This window comes from Electrona antarctica (genome assembly GCF_951216825.1).
Source record: "Electrona antarctica genome assembly, chromosome: 24".
NCBI classification, from domain to species: Eukaryota; Metazoa; Chordata; class Actinopteri; order Myctophiformes; family Myctophidae; genus Electrona; species Electrona antarctica.
Window position 1 is genome coordinate 1545924 of NC_136803.1, and position 26662 is coordinate 1572585.

The window sequence follows — 26662 nt, forward strand, 5'->3', positions numbered from 1 at the left end:
CTGGACTAAATATGTATTTAAGCCTGATTTAAGCAGTTGTTTGTTTCACCCAGTCTTAAAATTGTGCACGCCTAAGTTTATCATCCGTCTCATGTTTGAGACTAAAAAAGGACACAGAGACATCAGTGGAGCTCCTTCTGATGTTGTAACTGCGTGTCTTTCATGTTGAGTAGCCATTTAGGTATAAGGGTATCCCCGATTCACTGAGAATCTTGAACAGCTAGATGTAGGTGAACTAGTAAAGGAGTCTTATATAATAAGATTATATAAGATTGGCCATTCGTTGCTAAGCATAGTTTTATGCTTTGTTGCACAAGGGTGTTGTACACATGTTTTATTATTATTTTACATTTTTTTATTCATTTTCTACTTTTTATCTATAAAGGCATGCCCAAAATAGAAATCGGTTATTAATTGCTTTGTTAAATAATAAATTAATTCAATTATAAACAAGATTAACTGTGTGAGAACATATGTTCTAATGAATTACAAAGGCAGTGCAAACAGGAGTTCTTCAACTCCTGTTAATGAATGTTGACGCCTCCTTTAATTGAGTGACCGGATCCTCAGATTTTCCAGACTCCCTTTCAGATCTATATCCATTTCCACTTCCAGGAGGCTACCGAATGTAAAAACATTCAGAGTAGAGCTTTGAGGTGTTTTCTCGGGGTGCATAAGTATACCACTAAGTTGGCCATTGAAGGTGACACAGGTTGGGAAAGCTGCCTGACAAGGCAGAGATGTGAAATGATCAGATTATGGAATCGCCTTACCCAACTGCCAGAAGAGAGGCTTATATTTAATTGGAATAAAAGATGGAATCATCCATGGATAAGAGAGGTTTCCTCAATTTTCTCACTTTCTGACTTAAACATATATTTCTTAAATAACCTTCACTGTAACATTGATACAGTCAAATATAAACTGTCAATGTTACATCAGCAGCAATGGAGGGTGGACATTGTGAAAAAAGCTAAATTAAGAAGTTATATTCAACTCAAAGAGGACTACATGACTGAACCTTATGTTGCATTTAATTTAAAAAGAGGACAGAGGTCCCTCTGTGCCCAGTTAAGATCTGGTGCTTTACCTCTGGCAGTTGAGGTTGGCAGATATACTGGTATTCCTGAGGAGCAGCGAATGTGTGCTCTTTGTGACCTGGGAGTTGTAGAGGATGAGTTTCATTTTGTTTTCTATTGTCCACTATATCAAGATTTAAGAAACTTTTTATTTGAAAGAATTCAGGATAAGAACCCAGATCTGTTCTGGATGTCTGAGTGTTTTATGTTGAATTGGTTGTTCAGTAATGAAGTTTTTGGAAGTTTTTTTCATAGAGAAGGCATGGCAGTTACGTTGGAGAACGATGTATCCATGAGTAACTGTCTATTTGTGTATATGTATCATTCATTATATATGTACAATTTTGTGAGTGTCTTGTAAGCCCGTGCGGGCTGGGCATCGTATGATGTAGGACACTTTAATAAAAACTCTATCTATCTATCCACAGCTGACCACTTTATAAACACATTTTCCCCAACACAGGTTCTTCAGAATTAAGTGCATCGATGAGACTAACTACATTTATTTACAACGATGAGACTTTAATGGATTAATCTGTCGGAAACTCTTCCCACATTTTTTGCATTCATATGGTTTCTCACCAGTGTGAATTCTGCTATGTACTTTGAAATATTCGAAATGAGCAAAACATTTTCCACACTGAGTACAGCTGAAGGATTTCACTCCTGTGTGCGTGAGTTGATGATTCTGTGTCACGCCGACTAAAACTCTGCCCACACTCTTCACAATTAAAGGGTTTCTCTCCAGTATGAATTCTGTAGTGGCCTTTTAAGGTCTGGGAATGACTGAATCGTTCACCACATTGATCACACTCGTAGGGTTTCTCTCCTGTATGAGTACGCTTATGTTGTTTTAAGGTCTTAGCCTCTCGAAAACTCTTGCCACACGATTCACAATGGAATGGCTTCTCTCCCGTGTGAATCATCTGGTGTTTCTTCAAGCTACTTAGCTGACGGAAGCTTGCCCCACACTCCTTGCACTGAAAGGGTTTCTCTCCTGTATGGATACGCTGATGATTTTTCAAGTGCTGGAGCTTCTTAAAACTCATCTCACATTCTTGGCAAGGGTAGGGTCGCTCTCCAGTGTGAATTCTGAGGTGCTCTTTGAGGCTGCATGATTGACTGAAACCTTTCCCACACTGGCTACAGTGGTACGGTTTTTCTCCACTATGGATGCGCTGATGAGACACTAAGTTGCTGTATTGGCTAAAACACTTCCCACATTGATCACAATCGAAATACTTCATTCCAGCGTGAATTGTGAGCTCATGAAGCTTTAAACCGTTTAACGAAGCAAACCCTTTCCCACACTGGTCACAGAAATAGGGTTTATATCCTGCATGACTTCTCTGGTGCTTTTGGAGATAACAGTTTTTGATGAACCTTTTCCCACACTGGCCACAGTGGTAGGGTTTCTTTCCACTATGGATGCTGCGCTGGTGAGACTTTAAGTAATCATATTGGTTAAAACTCTTCCCACATTGATCACAAGTGAAAGCCTTCTCTAAGTTCGCTCCAGTGTGAATTTTCAGGTGACTCTTTAAATTGCTCAACTGAGTGAACCCTTTCCCACATTGGTTGCAGTGGTAGGGTTTTTCCCCTGTATGAACTCTCTGGTGAACTTTGAGATCACCACTTGTAAGACACCGTTTCCCACACTGGTCACAGTGGAAGGGCTTCTCTCTTATATGTGTTTTCTGGTGTAATTTGAGTCTCGTCCTTGTGAAGAAGTTTTTCCCACACTGGTCACAGTAGGCATGTTTCTTCACTGGTAGTTGGGCAGAACAGATATCTAGGGTGCAGAATGAGAGAAGAAATTAATCATGAAATATACAGTATGGACAGTTTTGAAATAACATGCAAACTGTCATGAATCATGAATCATGACTCTGATGAAGACCTTTTAGGTCGAAACGTTAGTCGTTTGTATACTAGCACCTAAATAAAAGGCTTAAAATGTCCGTGCTGTTCCAGTGTCCTCTCCTCCTTCTGCATCAAGTGTCCTTGTTCCTGTGAAGCACCGGACCAGCCGTTTTAGGCTTGAGGCACGTCGGTAGACTCCTTTTGTTAACATGCAAACTGTGTTCTATTGCAAAATGGTAAGGCTCTAACTTTTAAAGGTAGGGAGACATGGGCAACCGGAACAGCAGTCTTGGTCGTCCACAGGAGAGCAACCTATGGTGTGTGGACATTTCCTTTTTCTTTACTTATTCATTTTATTTTTTTCTTTAAAAATCACACTTGTGTTAAGTGAGGGGCGCTCTTATCATCATACATCATCATACACAATCACATTCCGTGCTCAGCCAATCAAATCATCACATTCTGTGGTACACACACAAAGCAGTGCATAGCAGGCGCCCCTCAAAAATCTGTGGGGATGGATGTGCATATCCTACTCCTTATTTCAAGTGATTAAATGAGCCTCTGCATTCATTGTTACATCATCAATCTGCAACAGACCTCTTCAGAAGCAACAAAAACATAATGGAAGAAAGAGGTGAATAGTGATTTCCATATTTTTCAGTCATGCTGTGCATTTTATAAGTGCATCTCTTAACATAGATCTCAACAGTCGTCAGTGGAAATAACCAGTAAAAAAGAAAGAGTACCTGTCCTGTACAACTTTACTACAGGTTCCAGCAGCAGTCTGTGGTCAATCTCTCGCTGTTCCTCTGACAACGTTGAATGACTTTTGGAGGCCATCTCTTTTGATACCGTAAATCTCTTACTGTAGGGATCTGTGAAAATCACCAGTAGAAAACACTTTTGTTACTATGCTGCCTTACGTACCATGTAGATTACAAATCGCTTCAAGCTGCACTTTGTAACTTTCCTGTTCTACCTTGGATTTGAATGGGTTTCCTTTGCAAGCCTTTCCTATGCAAGTACTTAATTCTTTCTATGCCCGCTAGGTGGCAGCATAAGCACAGCTAACATGTGCCAGTTTTCCGGGTTATCAGTGAGGTGGGGGCTCTTGTTGTGAGCACAATGATCAGCACCAATAACAGACTGTCTCGCATCGCTCCGGATGTGCCACGGCCCACCATGGAGCTGGAATTAAAAATCCCATAGCTGGTGGGGACGGAGGCACTCCATAGCAACCGGAGCAATGCTAAAAGGTAAATTGACAGTCTCTGCTTTCATATATGGAGTATACGGTTGTCTACGAACATGTTCGTAGTTGGCTGATGCCGTACCCTAGCCTAGGGGGTCCGAATATGTTCGTAGATGGCGCAGAAAGAATTAACTGTATCGTCTGGGGTTATTCCAGGTTCTGAGATTTAACTGCAGTGTCAGTAGAAAAGCAGAACACCTGCATTTAATACAATATGAACATAAACATACGGTATCAGTGCGTCTGTTAACACAGAACCCTCTCTGCAGTTATCAATGATAACCACCACTAAAAGAAAAACAAGGTGAAACATAAAAACATACCTATCCTGCATAACTTCAGTACGGGTTGCAGCATTGCACCAAGCAGTCCACGTCCCTGGTCCATCTCTCTCGGTTCAGCTGACAACATTGAATAACTTCTGGTCATCTCTCTTGATACCACAGAACTCAACCTGTAGTGATCTGTGGAAATCACCAGTTGAAAGAACCTTTTAGTCAAAATGTAAGCATCCTTAGATATCATCTATTCTAGAATATCATTCAAGAGCTTCAACAATACAGCGGTATGAGGAAAGATGGCACGTGACTCCCAGTGCACTCAGTACAAGGCCCTAGATCAGCTGATGGTGTTAACTCTGTAGAAAAGGCCCCAAAACCTCTGTGGATAGGTCCAGTAGACTAGAGCAAGAGGCAGGTCGGTGTATTAAGGCCATCTGAAAGGCCGATTCCAGATTTTCGTTGGTGTGGTTCAAAACTTAAAATTAATTCAGAGGCCGACCTCCAGGCGACGAGGGGCAGAGGTGCGGCGTCGCTCGTGCCCGAAGGCGAGGTCTCTCCCCTGGACAGTCGCCAGGCGTGAGGTACGCCTGGGGGGGTACACCCGTCCTGTATTTAGTATCTCCGTTTATAGCTAATCTCCTTTAGCTATTGAAAAATAGCAGATCTACAAGCTCATAGCGCGCCACCGAGTGGCGCGCTATGAGCTTGTAGGTCTGCTATTTTTGAAAAATCGTGAAAATGCGGCACAAATCTTTGAATATATATTATTTCAGAAGACTTTTTATTTATTATTTCGACGTCAGGCCTAAATGGGTTTAAACCATCCCATTCCTGAGAGCACCATCATCCATTTCTTGGAATCAGTGGTCCTTTCCACACCCAGGAACATCAGGAATCAGTGGTCCTTTCCACACCCAGGAACATCTCAGTGGTCCTTTCCACACCCAGGAACATCTGAATCAGTGGTCCTTTCCACACCCAGGAACATCTCAGTGGTCCTTTCCACACCCAGGAACATCTGAATCAGTGGTCCTTTCCACACCCAGGAACATCTGGAATCAGTGGTCCTTTCCACACCCAGGAACATCTCAGTGGTCCTTTCCACACCCAGGAACATCTCAGTGGTCCTTTCCACACCCAGGAACATCTCAGTGGTCCTTTCCACACCCAGGAACATCTGAATCAGTGGTCCTTTCCACACCCAGGAACATCTGAATCAGTGGTCCTTTCCACACCCAGGAACATCTGAATCAGTGGTCCTTTCCACACCCAGGAACATCTGAATCAGTGGTCCTTTCCACACCCAGGAACATCTGAATCAGTGGTCCTTTCCACACCCAGGAACATCTGAATCAGTGGTCCTTTCCACACCCAGGAACATCTGCAATAATCATGTTTCCATCCTGTTGCCTATAGTCAGAACAGGCTGCTCCACCCTACCCAGTTACTATCAATGATTACTTCATCTACTGCTGTAGTCAACCTTGTCCCTGATACTTTTCCTCCCTCGCAGTAGGCCTATACTGACACAACATATTTTTTGAGTGGTGTAAACCACTCCTACAACTGGCTTTGTTGTGCAGAAAAAATGAGCATGGTTGCTATGTTCACCCTGTTCACCCGGGTGTGATTTCTGTAAACCACTCCTACAACTGGCTTTGTTTGTGCAGAAAAAATGAGCATGGTTGCTATGTCCACCCGGGTGTGATTTCATTACGTCAGACGTGATTTCATTACGTCAGACAGGCTATATAAGACCTTACACCACTCAGTTCACACGGGTGTGATTTTTTACATAATTCACTCTTGTCAGAGCCGGACTTACCGTTGGGCTAGGGTGGGCTGCAGCCCGGGGGCCCCCGACTAGGGGGGCCCACAATTTATTTTTTTATTATAAGATTGTAAAGTATTGAAATCCAATTCAAGTGAAATGTGTGTATAGTTATTGTATTTAGTTGCATTATGGTTAAACCATTGAGAGCTTCTGCCTGCCTGCCTGCCTCTCTTTTTAGGGGCATGGGTACCCCAAAATGAAAACAAAATAGCCCAATTTCTTTTCAATCGCGGGACGCGCGGCGGAGGGCCCTCAAATTTGCTCCAGCCCGGGGGCCCTCAGCAAGGTAAATCCGGCTCTGACTCTTGTGTCCCATGGATGCGCTTCTCTAGAGTCGTTACTCAAGCCTTGGCATTATGCCAGACTCATGCTATTTTAATTACATCTATAAAACATAAAGTCGGCCTGATCAATAACTCTAGGTCCACCATAAGGTCCGTTCCTTTAAACTTTAGTAACAATTTAAACACTCACTGTGTAGTCACCAAATGTGTTAGTATGCCTACATGGCCTCACTTTCTTACAACATCATTCTGTGTTTCACTTCTTCATTTACTCCTTATAGTCACTCTTTCTCTTGCCTCAAATGATCCCGTCTCTCTCGGTCACTAGCAGCAGTTTCCTGCCTATTCCCTGCATAGCAACTTCCCTAGTTACAAGGCTTTACAGTTGCCCACTTTTTCTCCCTGGCTTTTAATGTTGCCTGAAAACGCATATAGCCTACCCATTCTTATACCATGTTTGTATATACTTTTGCTCTCACTTGTTGCTTTGTTTTTTGTTTTTGTTTTCTTTACATGCTCTTGTTGTTGCTCTGTTCTTGTTTACATGCTCTTGTTGTTGCTCTGTTCTTGTTTACATGCTCTTGTTGTTGCTCTGTTCTTGTTTACATGCTCTTGTTGTTGCTCTGTTCTTGTTTACATGCTCTTGTTGTTGCTCTGTTCTTGTTTACATGCTCTTGTTGTTGCTCTGTTCTTGTTTACATGCTCTTGTTGTTGCCCTGTTCTTGTTTACATGCTCTTGTTGTTGCTCTGTTCTTGTTTACATGCTATTGTTGTTGCTCTGTTCTTGTTTACATGCTCTTGTTGTTGCTCTGTTCTTGTTTACATGCTCTTGTTGTTGCTCTGTTCTTGTTTTACATTGATTGATTGATTGAAGAATTTATTAACAGTTTGCAGAATTACAGTACATTTCAAGCACAAACTCAATACAAAGGCTGTTAACTGTGAGTGGACGACCCAATTAAGCATTACACTTGTTTCCAACAGGGTCCACCATGTTCAAATCATCAAAACATTTAGAGACGTACAAATAGACACTTCTATAGACAGAACAGGAATTCATCACAAAAGAATTCATCAAAAAGGAGGTAAAAAGGGAAAAGAAATATATACAGTGAGGGGAAAAAAAGGGGGGGGCGGGGGGGGGGATTCAGATTTTACGGGGGCCAGTTTCGAATTGCAGCCATCCGTAGGTGCCCTTTGAGAGCGGTTTTGAAGGAGTCAAGGGATTCGCATGTCTTAATGACAGTTGGTAGGGCGTTCCACATTTTGGTGGCATAGGAGCGAAAAGAATTTAGTCCCTTGTTTGTGCCGAATCTGGGTTGTACATGGTTCGTTGCACTCCCTCTGGTGTTGTGGGTGTGGACTTCGTTAACATTAAGGAAGTATCTAGACAGGTACATGGGTATCTTGGTGGTGTATCGAATCTTGTGGACCAGACCCATTGCAAGATGCTGTACTCTGTCGTCGACCCTAAGCCATTCCAGCCTGTCGAAGTGGGCAGGGGTGAGGTGGGTTCGGGGGGCTAGATCAAGTAGGAGCAGGAGTAAGAGTACATGCTCTTGTTGTTGCTCTGTTCTTGTTTACATGCTCTTGTTGTTGCTCTGTTCTTGTTTACATGCTCTTGTTGTTGCTCTGTTCTTGTTTACATGCTCTTGTTCAGCACTTTGGTTTGTCTTCGGTCAATGTCAATGTGCTATACAAATAAACTTTGATTTGATTTGATTACAGTTACAAGATACAGTTTCCTCTTTTCCAAGTAGCTGGCTGCATACTTGCACAACTCAGTCTATCTCTCTTCCTCCCACAGCTCCGTTGACAACACCCAATACAATGGTCCGTGTGTCATGGGACACACACGCGCGCGCGCACACACACACGCACACACACACACACGCGCACACACACGCACACGCACAGGACTTTATTACAGTTTAAACTTGAATACATCTTTAAAGTGATATATTAAACTGTACATACCCATTTTGTGTAACTTTACTACAGGGTTCAAGTTCAACATGGATTCCGTTGGTCTCGGTCTCTCTGCTCTGGAAGATTTCTCGCTGTTCCTCGATCTGACGCCGTTGAACGTTTGTAAACCCCTAACCTTTTAACAGTAAACAGCTCTTCTTCTGTGGAATTCGATAGTCGATATTTCACTGGCTTTACCAGCTTGGATCTGATTTAATTTGCTTAAATTTTAGCGAACAAGGAAGACGGAACGTAAGAGATCTATCATCTCTCTCTCCATCTCCTCTCTAGCCCTTAGTATAAAGCTCTAGCCACATTCTGAAGCCTCGCCTAGTGCATTGTTGCCAGGTTTTGAGAAATAAGCAACCAGGTCTATGAAAACCAGCCCAAAAGTAGAGCATATTTGGCTATTTGAAAATAGCAGATCTACAAGCTCACAACAGGTCACACAGGTGTGATGCTTTGTGAGCTTATAGATCCGCTATTTTCAACAAAATAAAATCTTGGATAAAAAAGTTAAACATTTTGAATATATTTTGAAACAACACATATCTGGTATGGAGGTCCCTGCCTGGCACAGGGGGGGGGGGGGTCGCCAGTTCGAATCAGCGGTCCGACACGTTAAAATTACCACCGCTGAAGTGCCCTTGAACAAGGCATTGAACCACTACGATGAAATGTGTTCTATGAGCAGGGCCTGGCTGGAAACAAGTTCTTGAGCTTAGCCCAGATACCCTGGGTAAATATAGTAATCATTTCATCATTTCAGGTCCCAAGTTCGATCTCGGGCTCCCCCAGAGCTAGTGTCGAAGTGTCCTTGAGCAAGACTCTAGTAGTCTGACTCTGAACCCCAAATTGCTCCCCAGTCCCCATGTGCAGGTTATTGGTGCCTTGCATGGTTTCCTCCACCATCGGTGTGTGAATGTGTTCCGTGAATGCGTGAATGTAATTTACAATCTATGTAAAGCGCGAAGGATAAAAGCGCTATATAAATGCACCACTTAGCCCAGGGGTTCTCAACCCGTGGGTCGCGACCCCTCGGGGGGGTCGCCAAATTATTTTAGGGGGTCCCCAAATTATAAAAAAAAAAAAAAAGCTATGAGCTTGTAGATCTGCTATTTTTCAATAGCTAAATTATAACATAATGCTTAAAACACCAAAAGGGGTTCCCGCCCAAAATGGGTTAAGGTTATTGTAGCAGTCAATTTATATTGGGGGTCGGGAGGGGGCGGGGCGGGGCGGGGGTCCCGAGACATTGCCAAAGCATTTCCGGGGGTCCCCGGCCAAAAACGTTGAGAACCCCTGACTTAGCCTACCATTTAATTTGGGGGTCCTTGAAATGAAAATGTGTGAGAACCACTGGTTTAAACAACATTAGGAAATCCTGGTAAGCAACTACAATTTAGACACAATAAGCCCAAATAAAAAACGCAACCCAAAACGACCAACATTTACAGGCGACTTTACAGAAAAAAACAAGCCCAAAGTCGCTTATCAGAAGACATTAAAACCAGGCTCCAGACTTCCCAAAACAAACTGGTCAGGCTCCTACTTGATCTAGCCCCCCGAACCCACCTCACCCCTGCCCACTTCGACAGGCTGGAATGGCTTAGGGTCGACGACAGAGTACAGCATCTTGCAATGGGTCTGGTCCACAAGATTCGATACACCACCAAGATACCCATGTACCTGTCTAGATACTTCCTTAATATTAACGAAGTCCACACCCACAACACCAGAGGGAGTGCAACGAACCATGTACAACCCAGATTCGGCTCAAACAAGGGACTAAATTCTTTTCGCTCCTATGCCACCAAAATGTGGAACGCCCTACCAACTGTCATTAAGACATGCGAATCCCTTGACTCCTTCAAAACCGCTCTCAAAGAGCACCTACGGATGGCTGCAATTCGAAACTGGCCCCCGTAAAATCTGAATCCCCCCCCCGCCCCCCCCTTTTTTCCCCTCACTGTATATATTTATTTTCCCTTTTTACCTCCTTTTTGATGAATTTCTGTTCTGTCTATAGAAGTGTCTATTTGTACGTCTCTAAATGTTTTGATGATTTGAACATGGTGGACCCTGTTGGAAACAAGTGTAATGCTTAATTGGGTCGTCCACTCACAGTTAACAGCCTTTGTATTGAGTTTGTGCTTGAAATGTACTGTAATTCTGCAAACTGTTAATAAATTCTTCAATCAATCAATCAATGGCAACTCTACCATAAAAAACGGTATGTTGGTTAAAAGAACATTTTATTCATTCAAACAAGTTCCATTACAGTTTAAGCAAACTATGTTGTTATTGTTCAAAGTGTTGTTGTTGTAGTAGTAGTAGTAGTAGTAGTAGTAGTACTCTCTGACTACACTCTGAGCAAACATACAGTCATGATTTCTTCAAATATAAGTGCTCATTGCAAAAGGGTATAACTAACTAAACTATACCCAAATATGTGCAAAACCTGACATCTACTGGTAAAACACAGTACTGAACAGGCCATCTGAACAGGCCATGTCATAAATGAACATTCAGAAAAACACTCGAGTTGCACAAGTTGACTTGAGTTTACGATTAATCTTTGGCCTACGTGAGCTGGCGCACAGTACGCCAGGGCAATGCCAGGTGATAACATGCCACACGCTACTGTTACAGGTGCACATGTCCTGAACTAAGAATAGTGACTCCCAGACACCATCACATGTCCAGGAACACGAGCATAAAGCATCCACAGTATTCAGTACTACTACTGCAGGTCTGCAAATATGGATTTACTCCTATACTTTGTTTGAATAACCGTTCCTTCATGTTTTTATGTCTAATAGATTTTGTTTTATTCAATTGACTAAATTGATCAATCTAATTAACCACTCAAGCCCTATTTTGGGGTTAGTAATGTGTACAAAATTGGTGATCTACAAGCTAACAGCACATCATATTTTTATAATCGATTAAAAATCAATACATTTGATTAACTGTTGCACCCAAATGTGAGAACGGGTGACTGTGAGTGCATGTGACAATAAAAACTATGAACCTTTAGATGTGGCAACAGTATTGATCACAGGCACTAATTTCAGTTACATTTCCTTCATTGTTACATCCCTCGTTCCAATGCCAAGCAGACGCATTCCCCTTCATTCCTCCACCCTTCTACTTCATCCATCCGTCCATTCCGCCAGCCTCCTTCACAGTTTAGGCACCGTTTTGTGTGTGTCCTGGAGCCAAGATATTAGGATTTTGTTCACCTCCGCTGGCCTGAAACACGCGCGCGCGCACGCACACACGCACGCACACACACACACACACACACACACACACACACACACACACACACACACACACACACACACACACACACACACACACACACACACACACACACACACACACACACACACACACACACACACACACACACACACACACACACACACACACACACACATTTAGGGACAGTTTCCACAGCCCAGGGCACCAGGCTGCTGATATCAATTCCACACCACATTACTTTGATATGTTCTACTACGTGGTTGTCTTATTTGCACACGAGTTGAGGTACAAATATGGCTTTATTTATATTTATATTTCACATCGTTTACACTTTGTGTATATCTGATACACAATTCATTGATTTGTTTTAATGTGTCTTCTCTTTTTGACGCTCTTTTAATTGTGTACTTAACTGCAGTTTGTGAGAGAAACTACTTCACCCACTCTTTTACACCTGTAAAATTGTGATGTGACAAAGCTGAAGACTTTGGTTTTGTTTGGTTTGTGAGGTTACAAACTAAAATAAAGGAACACCAAACACACACACATACACACACCCTTTTACTGCCATACTTGGGACAATTACCGGAATGAGGTCCAATAGTCCAGGGGTCCTCAACGTTTTTGGCTGGGGACCCCCGGAAATGCTTTGGCCATGTTTGATGCCTCAGTCATACAGGTATGCTACTCAATGTGAAAAATCAACATCGCTTTGTCGACATTAAATAATCACACTGTGTGGATGTACTTACGAAACAAGCGATACTTTGAAAATATAATTTTGTATTAATCACACAAGTGTGTGAGTATCTTTAAACTTGAAAAGTGAGGACTGAGGACTCCTTTTCCTTTTCCTTAATTATTATATCTTGCTCTTGTGCAATGACATTTTGGTTCTCACAAAGATTGGAGCAAAAGTACACAATCTCTGGCCACACACACACACACACACACACACACACACACACACACACACACACACACACACACACACACACACACACACACACACACACACACACACACACACACACACACACACACACACACACACACACACACACACACACACACACACACACACACACACGTACTTCTCCATTTGAGTCCAATGTCCACACTCCTCAATGTGCCCTCTGGTCAGGTTGGGGACCTAGCAGGAAGAGAGGAAAGGCAGGTGTATTTGTACACATTTCCTATACGGCAATTCAAAGTGATTTACGGCACACAAAACATTAAGACAAAGCTGCTGACTGTCACTTTCATGTCCTCCCCAGCCCCAGGATAATTTGCTTACCCTCTCCTCCATGCCCCTGGAGAAGACAGGCAACAGGACAGGGTCTTTTCCAGCTGTCACCATCAGCGCTGGCATCATCAGCTAAGACACACACACACGCACACGCACACACACACACACACACACACACACACACACACACACACACACACACACACACACACACACCTTTTAACAATGTGATCCTGCCTCCAGTTCCTGTCCTTCATGGTGTGTGACTGACTGTGCATCTTAACAAACCTTCCCCATGGGACGAGAACACTTCCACTTCCAGTTCCTCTCAATGTTGCGATACCAATTCAACGGCCCCCTGAAAAACCAAACAGAAAAGAGTCTTAGTCTACACCTATAGAAAGATCTGATCAAAATCTGATCAATTAAAAAGACCAAATACAGAATTGCCTAACTAACTAGACATATTAGTGACAGAGAGCATGGTGCTGAGTGAAGGGGGAAGAGAGAGAGAGAGAGAGAGAGAGAGAGAGAGAGAGAGAGAGAGAGAATAAAATCGACTGCGTCTTTTTGTTTTTGTATAGCCTACCTGAATCCATTGCGTTTAAACTGGCTGACGTAGTACTGCAAGGCCTCTTCACTCAGCATGGAGCTTCTGGGCACTTCGTCTGGAAGGCCCACAAACAACCCACCTGTAACACAACACAACGTAGTGTTAGATCATTTACCACAGTAACACACACTGTAGTATTATAACCAGAGTTGGGTGTAACTACACTATGTGTAGTGTAGTTACTGTAATTACACTACTTTTCTCGGTAACGAGTAAGTAACGACACTACTCCTCCAAATTGAGTAATCACACTACAGTTACTGGTTGCTTTAGTTACTAGTTACTTGCGTCCTGCTGCTGCTTTCAGCGCCCCCCGCAGCGGCCCCCGTCGTGAGTGGAGTTTGATGGTTTGTTTTATTCCTTCACTTGTTCAACAACCTGGTATTAAAGAGCATAAAGAAAGATCTTGTGTATGTCCTCCTTATTAGGCTTATAAAGATTTGTTAAGGGGCAAATTATGTGACTGCATCTCAGGCGATTTTATGGAGTAACGCAAACGTAATGTAACGAGTAGTGTAACTAGTTACTTTCTCCAGGGCGTAATCAAGTAATGTAAGGCATTACTTTTTTCAAAAGTAATGTGTAATGTGTAGTGTATTACTTTTTTGAGTAACGGACCCCAACTCTGATTATAACACAGTGTAGTTAGTAACAGCATAATAATAACACATCAAAACACATAGTTGAGTGTCAGCTTCTCACCTCTAGCACATACTCCAGAAGTGTTGATATCAGGTATCAGAGTGCCCTGCAGACAACACCACAGTCACAGCATTCAGTAAAGACCAAGGAAGATGTATTTTTACCCCTCCTGATTGAATGAACCCATTTAGACCTGAAGGCCAATTTGTGTGTGTGTGCATGGCTGAGGGAAGTAGGGGTGCTGGGGGGGCTGTAGCACCCCCTCCCCCCAGGCACAGCCCCCCCTCGAACAGGAGAGAAAAAAATAAATAAAAAGAGATTTAAATATGCTGTATCACAGTATTGGCACCTTATCCTGGTTAATTGCCTGTGTCAGTTCGTTCATATATAACTTGCGTGTGGAGAGGGAAAGTAAAGGCCACGTTTGCGTGTGAAAATGCGCGAAAATGCGCGTGCATGATGCGCGCGCACGCGCATATTTGCGGCGCGCGCTATGCGCGCGCACCCCCAGGTACACGTTCAGCCCCTGCTAGTGTAAAGTACTTCCCGCGGGCCTGTGTGTGTGTGTGTGTGTGTGTGTGTGTGTGTGTGCTCACCGCGTCTGCGCTGCTGACAAAGAAGATCTTGAACGTTCTCTCCAAGTCCCTCTCCAGCTCAGCCTCTGCTACACCCTTCAACGTGCGCACACACAGGGAACCAGAACACAGCGTTGTAATGTGTGGCCTTCAGCCACAGAATAAAGACAACTCCGTGTGGGGGTCCCCGGGGTGGGGGGGGGGGGGTAGTTCCAGACCCACAGGAACGCACCCAGGGTGCCGGCCCGATTCCGGCGAGCCGCCCCACGTCCGAAACGGTTGAGAAATGACATAGTTACGGTGTGGGGGTCCCTCTACTGTACCCTCTACTGTACTGTCACTGTACTGTACTGGCACACTCGAAATCACCATATATACAGTTAATATGTGCGTGTGTGTTTGTGTGTGTGTTAGGTTGCGCACAGGTGGTGAAAAACAACCATGCTGTTTTCGTGCTCAGACGCACCCAGCCACCCACACACATAGCTCCGTAAGGGAGTGGTTGCACCACTCAAAAATAAAATCTCACCACTGAAAAATGGAATGATGGTGTTTTAGGCATTATCATTCTAAACCCATTGTTGCTGCTGTTCACCTCAATAGCCAACCAGTTGAAGAAATCACAGATTCGAGGCATTAACCTCTTTGCTTTTATGAAATTTCTGAGACCATTCATGTTTCTGGACGATGCTTCTAAACTTGTATTCTATTGCTAGTTTGATTCAGATTCAGTTTTTTTTGTTTTGTTATTTTGTTAGTTCAAACACTTACAGGGGTCTGGAAGTAGAACTGGTAGTCAAATACAGGAATGGTTCTGAGTTTCTCCATAGGAGGAACACTGCAGTCCACAGGAAAATGTGGAAAGTTCAACGATGCTATTGCCCTACAGTACACGCACGCACGCACGCACGCACGCACGCACGCACGCACGCACGCACGCACGCACGCAAACACGCACACACGCAAACACACACACACACAGAAACACTTACAGGATTCTGGAAGTAGAGCTGGTAGTCAAATATAGGATTGGCTTTGAGAAACTCCATAGGAGGAACGTTGGGGTTCTCTGGAAACAGAGGCGTGTTCAACGATGCTACTGCCCTGGACGCACGCACGCATACATTGATAATTATACACACGATACACAGAAAATACAAGATGCACATCATGTATTTGCAATGCATGCAAACACACATGGCCGCATATCGACGGGAGACACACGGAAAAACACATGATTAGATTATCGACTTGTGGTGTAGCCTGTTCGCGTGCGTGCGTGCGTGCGTGCGTGCGTGCGTGCGTGCGTGCGTGCATTCCTACCTGACTCTCTCAGGATGAAACTGAGCCATGTTCCAGACGAAGGCGCCGCCCCAGTCATGACCCAAGAGGGTCACCTGAGGAAGAGCCTATAAATGGAGACATATATTGTTATTATACTGTATCTACATCCACTAGAAATAGGTCCACTAGGTCCATGGATGTAGAAATAACCATGATGTCACTCACCATCTTATCCATAAAGGTGATCAGATCCTGAAAAGAATCATTCAGTGGAGATATTTAATGAAATGATATAAAATAAATGTGTGTGTGTGTGTGTGTGTGTGTGTGTGTGTGTGTGTGTGTGTGTGTGTGTGTGTGTGTGTGTGTGTGTGTGTGTGTGTGTGTGTGTGTGTGTGTGTGTGTGCGTTTACCTGCATAAGTTGTTGCTGTGAATATTCTTCTATTTCTGCAGATAAGGAAGGACAATAAAAGGTACATATTAAATGCACCTACCGTATGACTCCTACTCACATGTACACCTTTACAGAACTACATCCAGGACCAGGAAATATGGGAGTCAAATCCAATTCAAATCACTACACGGATTAGAAACATATATTTATCTCATTACGACAGAAAAGTATGAACACACACCTGTGGGGGCAGATGACTATAACACACACCTGTGGGGGCAGATGACTATAACACACACCTGTGGGGGCAGATGACTCGCCATATCCTTTCATGTCCAGAGCCAACACTCTGAAACCTGCTGCTGCAATCGCTGGAATCTAAGAGGAGAGGAGAGGAGAGGAGAGGAGAGGAGAGGAGAGGAGAGGAGAGGAGAGGAGAGGAGAGGAGAGGAGAGGAGAGGAGAGGAGAGGAGAGAATTGATTGATTGAAGAATTTATTAACAGTTTGCAGAATTACAGTACATTTCAAGCACAAACTCAATACAAAGGCTGTTAACTGTGAGTGGACGACCCAATTAAGCATTACACTTGTTTCCAATAGGGTCCACCATGTTCAAATCATCAAAACATTTAGAGACGTACAAATAGACACTTCTATAGACAGAACAGGAATTCATCATAAAGGAGGTAAAAAGGGAAAAGAAACATATACAGTGAGGGGGAAAAAAAGGGGTGGGCGGTGGGGGGGATTCACGTTCAGCTCCGTTAATTTGTTTGTTTTCCTTGGAGGAGCTGCGTTGGGTCCCCAAGTCGGCTCCGTGGCCGTACCTTGAGTTGGCTGTGTGGCCGTGACCGTCTCTTGTGTTGTCCTTGCGTTGGGTCCCCAAGTTGGCTCAGTGGCCATACCTTGAGTTGGCTGTGTGGCCGCGACCGTCTCTTGTGTTGTCCTTGCGTTCGTGTTTGAGGGATTCCGATTTTACAGGGGCCAGTTTCGAATTGCAGCCGTCCGTAGGTGCCCTTTGAGAGCGGTTTTGAAAGAGTCAAGGGATGGCATTTTGGTGGCATAGGAGCGAAAAGAATTTAGTCCCTTGTTTGTGCCGAATCTGGGTTGTACATGGTTCGTTGCACTCAGAAGAGAAGAGAAGAGCAGAGAAGAGAAGAGAAGAGAAGAGAAGAGAAGAGAAGAGAAGAGAAGAGAAGAGAAGAGAAGAGAAGAGAAGAGAAGAGAAGAGAAGAGAAGAGAAGAGAAGAGAAGAGAAGAGAAGAGAAGAGAAGAGAAGAGACCAAGTCCTATCTTGAAGAGTATTCTGCAGCCTGATTCATATCTCCATTATGCAACCTATGACCTATGACTGTCAATGTGTTCTGTGTTATTTATTCTGTCAATGTGTTCTGTGTTATTTATTCTGTCAATGTGTTCTGTGTTATTTATTCTGTCAATGTGTTCTGTGTTATTTCCCCTAAGAACATATGTGTGACTTTGCGTGAGTTTGACAAAAAACGTTACAAAGAAACAAACGGAACAAAACACTGCTGCATTGCATATAAAAATTTCATAATAAGGTCAATTTGTAATTTCTATCCACTAGAGGGGGCTTGTGTTCAACTAAAACCAAGTTTTGTGTGAAACTAAAACCAAGTTTTGTGTTCAACTAAAACCAAGTTTTGTGTTCAACTAAAACCAAGTTTTGTGTTCAACTAAAACCAAGTTTTCTACACATTTCTACACAGAGAAGAAAGAAAGAGAAGACATGTTGACTATAATAGCAACGCATATTATTATTATTATTATAGGGGCATCAGGTTAAACGTGGTTAATAACTTTGAAGTGTGTGCGTGTGCACGTGCATGCCCTTACCTGGTACCTCCAGGAGTACCAGCTCTCGGGGAAGCCGTGGCACAACACAACAGGTGGTCCAGTGCCCACCTCCACATAGTGGGTCCTCACACCAGCCTGGAGCACACAGAGAAAAACTTTCTCTCTTAGTATGACCTTTTCCTTCAAAAGCAGGGTTTGTCTTTATGTCTTTATGTCTGTTGTATTCGTCCCATATTCAAAACTTTACTTTAAAGGTCTGGTGATATTTTGTTCTCCAACCTGAACTCTGAACATTCAGTAGATTGTCTGTGCTTTGGGTTTTCTGAATAAATAGCCTCAAAAAGTAGTCCACGGGCAAACTGATTTGCCTGTGTCTGGATCTATTCATTTAAGAAAATCCATTTCAAACAATGAAAATATGAACACATGAGATTACATATACCTGGCAATCAATGTGTTAATACTTGTCATCACTGTCCACTGCAGGCCAATCAGTTTGCCTGTGGACCACTTTTTGAGGCTATTTATTCAAACCACAGAAAATCTGCTGAAGGTTCAAAGTTCAGGTGCAATGTTTGGTGCAATTGAGGTCATAAAACAAACTAAACAAATTACATCACCAGACCTTTCATAAAAAGTACAAGAGCATTTGTTTGGTAACAATAATCTGCAAAGTAACTATTAACTTCCAGTTTTCAGTGAAATGCACACTGAGATGTAGTGGAGCAGAAGAGAAATGGAAATACTCAAGTCAAGTGTCTCACAATTATACTGAAACTGATTTAGATTCTGTATTAATTAACTAATTAACTAAGTTATTACCTTTATGGTGATGTATCCATGGGACAACTCATCAGCACAGCATATTGGTGGAACAGTGTTTTCTGTTACAGCCTGACACACACACACACACACACACACACACACACACACACACACACACACACACACACACACACACACACACACACACACACACACACACACACACACACACACACACACACACACACACACACACACACACACACACACACACACACACACACACACTTTATCAGAGGAGTTTTCTTTCCATTCCAAACAAAACAAAAACTAAATTGCAGTAATTAACCTAACATTCTCTCCCAGCTGGAAACAATACAATCATGTATTGTTGTCATGTTGATGAATTGAGTACAATGGCCACGCAGGGGGTCTGACCACTAAACCCAATTTGGTGATCAGCCATGTGGGCATTCTGGGTCAAACTCTGCAGTTCACATCATACCTCCACACCGGTGAAGTCAGACAACTTGTTGAGAGCGTCCGCAACGTCTGTCACCAAGATGGCCGCCATCCCAGCCGCCTTCGCTGCGTTCACGCCTTCCTCATTGATATCCAACCACACAGACTGAAACACACAGTCCATATCTCATAAAGTAATGGTTATGATGAAATGAGAAATGGCTGGATTGACATGATATTACATAATACATTCATGCTCCCAAGAGGAACAACACTTTCGCGTTTGAAACTTGCATCTCCTGAACCCACTGTTAAAAAGACACAAACTTTGCCGTTCACATAGGCCTATCTCACAGCATTTCCCCCCCCCCCCCCCCTTTTTACGCCCCCTTTTGGAGATAGTGGTGTTATTTTTTTTTCGGTCCATAGGCTTCCATGTTAAAAGAGGTATTTTCACAAGCCACAAACTACCGTTTTGTAAAGGTAAGGTTTATTCTACTTATTTGAGTTGTTATACCATTGTGTTTTCTTCATATTATTATCGGTCTTTGACATTTTAACATTAGGAAATGTACTTAGATTCTCCAGAGAAAAAAAGTGGTAATGCCTAATGTTAAATGACACCACTATCTACCGGAAGTGGGCGTGGAAAGCGGGCTGTGAGATAGGCCTAATCCTGACCACCACGCATCAACTTGGGGTTTGTGGAAAATTGTTTTCTTGTTTATTCTGCATGCGTGTGTGTGTGCATGCAGCCATGTGCTTGCAACTTTGCATGCGTGGTTATCAGTATGACACATCTATGGTGCCTTCGCGCGCACACACACACACACACACACACACACACACACACACACACACACACACACACACACACACACACACACACACACACACACACACACACACACACACACACACACACACACACACACACACACACACACACACACACACACACACACACACACAAATGGCTGCTGGAGATAATAACTTGGCTTAGTTTATACACACACCGCTTGGCTGAGTTTATACACACACCGGTGGCTCAGGGGTAGAGTGGCTGGATGGCAACCTTGCCAAGGTTGCCAGTTCGAACCCGGGCTCCCCCAGAGTTAGTGTCGAAGTGTCCTTGAGCAAGACACTGAACCCCTAATTGCTCCTGGTGTGCAGGTTGGTGCCTTGCATGGTTTCTGCTGCCATCAGTGTATGAATGTGTGTGTGAATGGGTGAATGTAATGCACAATCTATGTAAAGCGCCTTGGATAAAGGCACTATATAAATGCACCATTTACCACACTCCCTACGTAATTTCCCTCAGGGCATGGTCAGGATGCTTAGAGTTCTGTCCAACAATAAACAATAGAGATCATTTAGGTTTAAATGTGTGACAGTACTCATGACCAACTTGCATGTTAACACAGTGCAGCACATAATGTCACCAGGACTGAGCAAGTCATGCAGGACCTGTACTGTACTGTACTGTACACAGGAGCAGGTTGAAGGCCCAGATGTGCTAGCCTAGAAATATTTCACTAATTACAAATTCCATAAATATTAAAAAGAAATGTAACAAATGTCTACAAGGCTTTTCTATATTTTTATACTGTATTTGTATTGCAAGAAGCAGCTTGTAATACAAGTTATCAGTATTGCGCCTGGGCCATGGCTCAGTGGTCCAGGCACCTTGGCTGGTAATCCAGTCTGGCAGTGTGCCGCGGGTTCGACTCCCAATCCCGACGGCCTTCACTGCATGTCACCCCCCCATCTCTCTCCCCATTTCCTGTCAGCCATACTGTCTGTCCCTCCATAAAAATATGAAATAAAGGCGAAAGCCACAAAAAAAAACGTTTAAGTTATCAGTATTGCCAGCCAGGGTTATTCTGCTGACAGCGTGACAGGTTTAGTTCATGTTTTGGTACCCAGTTCTCACTCCCTGGCATGTCCATATTTGGGCATGATCTTGCTGCTAGCCATCCCACCCACCCACCTGTAGTGTGTGTGTGTGCTTCCTACCTGTTGTGGGGTGACTCTCAGGCGCTGCAGAGCTGAAGTGAACATGGCAGTCTCGGGGACCCTGTGACCTGAGCGACAGGACTGGAGGACCAGATCAAAATGGCCGCCAAGCAGAGCGAGAAGCCGGGATCCGCTATCTCCAGACGCACTGTCATCTACCCACTGATTGGCTAGCACAGCTGTCACTAAACCTTTGGGAAGAGAGGTTAGCCTATATCAGTATGAGCCTCAGTATATTTGGGGCAGCGGTGGCCTAAGGGTTGGAGGAGCGCTCTTGTTGCCGAAAGGTTGCCGGTTCGATTCCCCGGACGGGCAGGAAAAATCTGGGTGGGGAAGTGATTGTCATCACTCACCCAACACCGCTGAAGTGCCCTTGAGCAAGGCACTGAACCCCCAACTGCTCCCCCTGGAGCTGCTCAGTGGCCAACAGTATAAGACTGTGGTTGTACTGGTCAGCTCCCAGTTTTTAATGTGTGTGTGTGTGTGTGTGTTTCTATGTGCAGGGCGTTGCTGAAAATGAGCACCTGTGCTCAGCTACTTTCCTGTAAATAAAGAATAATAAAAAGCCACAAAGCATCAAAGCACATGGCCGGAAACAAATATAATTGATCAGATGACTGTTGTAAACCCATTGTAAATTTCAAGTTCCATTTGAACCATGTTAGATTCACTGAAAACACACATCCCTGGTTCTGGTGACATGCGCGCAGCGAGGGGCTGTTAAAAACACAGCCCCTCACTCATTAGAAGGACAATATCAGTCACCAGAACCAGGTGTTTTCAGTGAATCTAACAAATGCCGTTTGAGGTTACAATGGGTTTAAATACATAGGAGGGTGTGTGAATAACTGAATATAGAAATATTGAATCAAGCGAATTAAAAACTGCCTGCCATTGCACACAAACCCCAGAGTGGACATTTTCCAAGATATACACTTTTTGTAGCAACACATTTTCAAGATATAAACAAACAAAACCGTATGTACTGTATCTGTCCATGAACCCTAGAAAACACAACTATCTATTTTTGTTTATTTTGTGTGAGCTAGAACGACCAAACAGCTGTTTCAGTTTAATTTGTGTAAGCTAGAATGCGCAAACATCTGTTTATAGCCATCCCAGAACTACAGCTGTGTGATTGCACAATTCTGTCATGTGATGCAGGCTACATGCTCGGAGGTGGTCTGTCATGTGATGCAGGCTACATGCTCGGAGGTCATGTGATGCAGGCTACATGTTCGGAGGTCATGTGATGCAGGCTACATGCTCGGAGGTCGACATGAATGTAGTTGTGTTCAACGTAGCTCTGGTCCATAGCTCTAATGCGTCGCATTTAGAGCTATGTTACTCTCAACTACCGCCACTCGCATGAATGCAGACCAGCCTCTCGTCTTTAGTGTAAATAAAAATAACGTTTTTTAACAAAGGCGGGTTGTGTCATTAGAAAGCCTACTTTCCTTAGTGGAAACACTCTGAGCCCCCCACCACACGTATAAACGGTACTTTTTGGCCAGAAAGGGATTTTTTTTCACCGGAGGAATAATATTCTCTATGAGGCAATTATCTGGGCAATATCGGTAGAAGTGGAGTAACTAAAAAAAAAATCCCCTTTTGGCCAAAAAGTACCGTTTATACGTGTGGTGGGGGGCTCAGAGTGCTTCCACTAAGGAAAGTAGGCTTTCTAATGACACAACCCGCCTTTGTTTTGGTGAGTAGCAAAAACGTTCTTTTTATTTACGCTAAAGACGAGAGGTTGTTCAGCATTCACGCGAGCGGCGGAAGTTGAGAGTAACATAGCTCTAAATACAACGCATTAGAGCTATGGACCGTTCAACGTAGGTTCAGGAGTAGAGAGCACCCTCTGCTTATCACGGACACTCCCCGTTCTCAATTGCTTCCATATCTACTGTATATTTATACTGTACCACACATGACCTCACTCATTAGCCACTCCCCATTCACAATCACCCGTATCCACTACACCTGCCTCCACTCACCACAGCCAATCCTTGCTGCAATCACCATTAGTATTTCACAACAGACCAAACATGGGTCGTGACTGAGTACTACTCTTGTAGATCGGCTATTTCTTCCATTCATTGCTTTCAAATTCATCGTCCTCCTCCACCCCAACCTCCTCCTTCCTCCTCGATTCTCGCTATTCCTTCTGTCTATTTCTCTAGGAATCCAGGTAGGGCCGTGACAGAGCGGAGATGACCAACCGCTCCCCGAGTAGAGCACCAATGGCCATCAGCTCCCCGAGTAGAGCACCAATGGCCATCAGCTCCCCCAGTAGAGCACCAATGGCCATCAGCTCCAGAGATGTCGCCCCCACCTTGAATCTCGCCCTAACCTTGGGTTCCTCATCTCATTCCACATTCATCTCATTTTGTTTTATAAAATTGTTAAACATATGTAGAGGTGTGGTCTCGGGTGCAGTACTTAGTTTAGACAGTTTTTGGTTTAGACTAGTCATTGGTTAGACCAGTCATTAGTCCTACAACTACAACCTATCTCAAACCCTCACCCTAAACCTAACCTCCCACGGGGCAGCACACCTAAACCTAACCTCCCACGGGGCAGCACTCCTAACCCTAACCTCCCATGGGGCAGCACACCTAAACCTAACCTAACTTAACCCATGTCTAACCAATGACTAGTCTAAACTAAGTATGCATCCCGTGGTCTCTTACTAGTGAAAACTAAAGAAGATAGGCTGTGTGAATAGGAGGTAGTATGTTATGTGCAGCCAGGAAGTCATTTATATTATCTTTATTATTATTTTATATAGTTTTATCTTTCATTTTTATTGTTGTTGCAATGTATGAGGAGAACCACAACAATTAGGCTTATTGTACTTGTACTATTAAGATGAAGCAATAAAGATACCTTGGAACTTGATCGTGGATACCTTGGAACCATACTGGAGACATCACAAAGTGTGTAGTAGGTGTTTTTGTTTTTTTATTATAATTTTTTTATCCCACGATTTTGTAACCCATTTTTCACCCCTGTGTCAATTATCTAATGTGGGCTCTACACACCCTCCGCCAACCTGGGGAGAGCAACGGACTTGAACTCATGCTTCCTTCATGCCTGAGTGTCCAAGTTGCTCCTTTACACCTGACATGGGGAAGTTTCCCCGGCCGGACGTAGCGCGTGGAAGGAAAACGTTATTCCAACCAGTTCCTTTCCCCTCCATCAGGCACCCCGGGCTGGCCAGGGGGAGGCAGTTTAGAGACCAGGATTAGTGTAGTAGGTGTTTAAACATGCATATATTAGACATCTTGTGTGTGTGTGTGCGTGCATGTGTTTGTACCGTGTTGATGTAGGACAGCAGCGGTCCGTAGGACAGACAGGTGGAGGGGTTTTGTCTCTCTGAACTGATCCAGCAGGACGGTGACGGAAAAGTCCTCGGGAAGACACACACCCTGGGCCTGAGCTGCAGCCCTGCACTCCGCCTCAAACTCTGGGATCATCTATAGCGCGCGCGCACACACACACACACACACACACACACACACACACACACACACACACACACACACACACACACACACACACACACACACACACACACACACACACACAGGAACAAAAACACAAAGTCATGCAGGAACAAAAAGGTCTCGCTGACGTTGAGGCAAGGAAACTGCCCACACATTTAGAAGGAAACGGCCCACACATTTATAAGTTGTGTGTCATGCATCTTTTTGCAGTGACTGCTCGGGCAAGGTTTTTTTTGCACCACTAAAAGGTCTGAGTAAGCTATTTCTAGTTCCAGATAATTGCGAGTTCAAGATCTCACGCCCTGATCAGAGTTTGTACCGTATTGTGGTCTATTAGCTGATAGATAGCACTTGATGAAAGTATAGCAGCTTGTAGGGCAGACATGAAAGAAGGCTGTATGAAAAGGAGTATTTCAGTGGTTGAAATGTATGTATGTTAGACACAATGCATTGTTCAACTATCCGTTCATTTAGACACAATACACAATTTGATATGTTGACAGGAGGACGTCACGTCACACACACAGGCACAGCGGTAATACATTTCTGATGACAACACGACCATGGTACCATGACATCAGTGGATTGAGAGAGAGAGAGAGAGACAGAGAGAGGGGGGGGGGACGATATAAACTTTTGATGATTGCTTTGGAGTGAATGTAAAAAGGTTATTGGCACCTGAACCAGGGACAGCTCTCCTCGTTCTGCTTTGATCATAGCGCTGGACTCTCTGGAGGTGATTTGGGACAGAAAACCACTGGAAAAGTACATGAAATTAGTTAATAGAACTAGAAATAAAATATAGAAATATTGGGGGAAGTTGACATTGCAATATAGGATATTGCAAGTATTTATATTTTCACCAAATGTGTGTAGATCTATAGCATCAGTAGAGTAGTGCCATAGTATCCTACAGACAGTACAGATCTAATTATTTACTATGACAACAACGCTGAAACAAGCATCAGCATCCCTGCACTCACCGACAGGTCTCCTACAAATGATCAGTGTTGAACGTCATCACATTAGGCTACATTACACAATTCATTACAAAGTAAAATAGGCCTACACAGATCTATATTTTATTCTACATGACAATAAGGCTATATACTAAATGTTTCATTTAGATAATAAGGCCTTATAGCGATATAAGGCCTGATAAGGCTGATGTTGCTCAGACATGGAGGACCGTTTTTCCTACCGTGGAAGTTTATTGGTCTCCTCAAACTTGTGGAAGACGTCATCGGGTCGGGAATCCAGCACGACTCCCCATAAATTAAATAAGACCGCTTTCTTCCCCGGCATTTCGGCCCTGCCGGGAGGAGAGATTTTAGTCGGTTTCTGCATTCTTATTACGAGCGGAACACAATGAACTGTCTCTGACCGAGTCGTCCGTCCGTCCGTTGTCCTGGACAGGAAAAGACCAGTTGGTTTTCTCGCTGAACTTCAGTCGACACGCCCCCCCTTAGGACGCGCAGTGTTTGTGTGCGTGTGTGAGT

The 26662-nt window shown here is 43.7% G+C and overlaps 2 protein-coding genes across 2 annotated transcripts; both read right to left on the reverse strand.

The window, feature by feature from the left end:
- Positions 1 to 120: 120 nt before the first annotated feature.
- On the reverse strand, positions 121 to 8877 carry LOC306916866 (uncharacterized protein). The gene is made up of 4 exons (XM_079494936.1): positions 8574 to 8877; positions 4521 to 4661; positions 3692 to 3820; positions 121 to 2871 (listed from the first exon to the last, which is right to left on the reverse strand). Exons 1-4 carry the CDS (start codon positions 8611 to 8613, stop codon positions 1676 to 1678), a joined length of 1506 nt encoding a protein of 501 aa, XP_079351062.1. The 5' UTR covers positions 8614 to 8877; the 3' UTR covers positions 121 to 1675.
- Positions 8878 to 10935: 2058 nt separating this feature from the next.
- Positions 10936 to 26550, reverse strand: LOC306916865 (bifunctional epoxide hydrolase 2-like). Its single transcript, XM_079494935.1, has 19 exons — positions 26365 to 26550; positions 25842 to 25920; positions 24974 to 25133; positions 21655 to 21845; positions 19682 to 19804; positions 19234 to 19305; positions 18451 to 18546; positions 16892 to 16970; positions 16611 to 16645; positions 16423 to 16449; positions 16237 to 16322; positions 15906 to 16017; positions 14935 to 15009; positions 14399 to 14444; positions 13673 to 13775; positions 13372 to 13441; positions 13132 to 13212; positions 12929 to 12987; positions 10936 to 11819 (listed from the first exon to the last, which is right to left on the reverse strand). The coding sequence occupies exons 1-19, from the start codon at positions 26508 to 26510 to the stop codon at positions 11750 to 11752; spliced, it is 1710 nt and encodes a 569-aa protein (XP_079351061.1). The 5' UTR covers positions 26511 to 26550; the 3' UTR covers positions 10936 to 11749.
- Positions 26551 to 26662: the final 112 nt, after the last annotated feature.

Excerpts from the sequence above, each read along its gene's own strand:
- LOC306916866 (XM_079494936.1), bottom strand. The coding sequence starts at position 8,613 with ATGTTGAACTTGAACCCTGTAGTAAAGTTACACAAAATGG. Across the intron at positions 3,821-4,520 it reads ACTGAAGTTATGCAGGATAG|ATCCCTACAGTAAGAGATTT; the intron begins GTATGTTTTTAT and ends TGATTTTCACAG. Across the intron at positions 2,872-3,691 it reads AGTAAAGTTGTACAGGACAG|ATATCTGTTCTGCCCAACTA; the intron begins GTACTCTTTCTT and ends TCTGCACCCTAG.
- LOC306916865 (XM_079494935.1), bottom strand. The coding sequence starts at position 26,510 with ATGCAGAAACCGACTAAAATCTCTCCTCCCGGCAGGGCCGAAATGCCG. Across the intron at positions 16,646-16,891 it reads CGAGTCATCTGCCCCCACAG|AAATAGAAGAATATTCACAG; the intron begins GTGTGTGTTATA and ends CCTTATCTGCAG. Across the intron at positions 16,323-16,422 it reads TCACCTTTATGGATAAGATG|GCTCTTCCTCAGGTGACCCT; the intron begins GTGAGTGACATC and ends CTCCATTTATAG.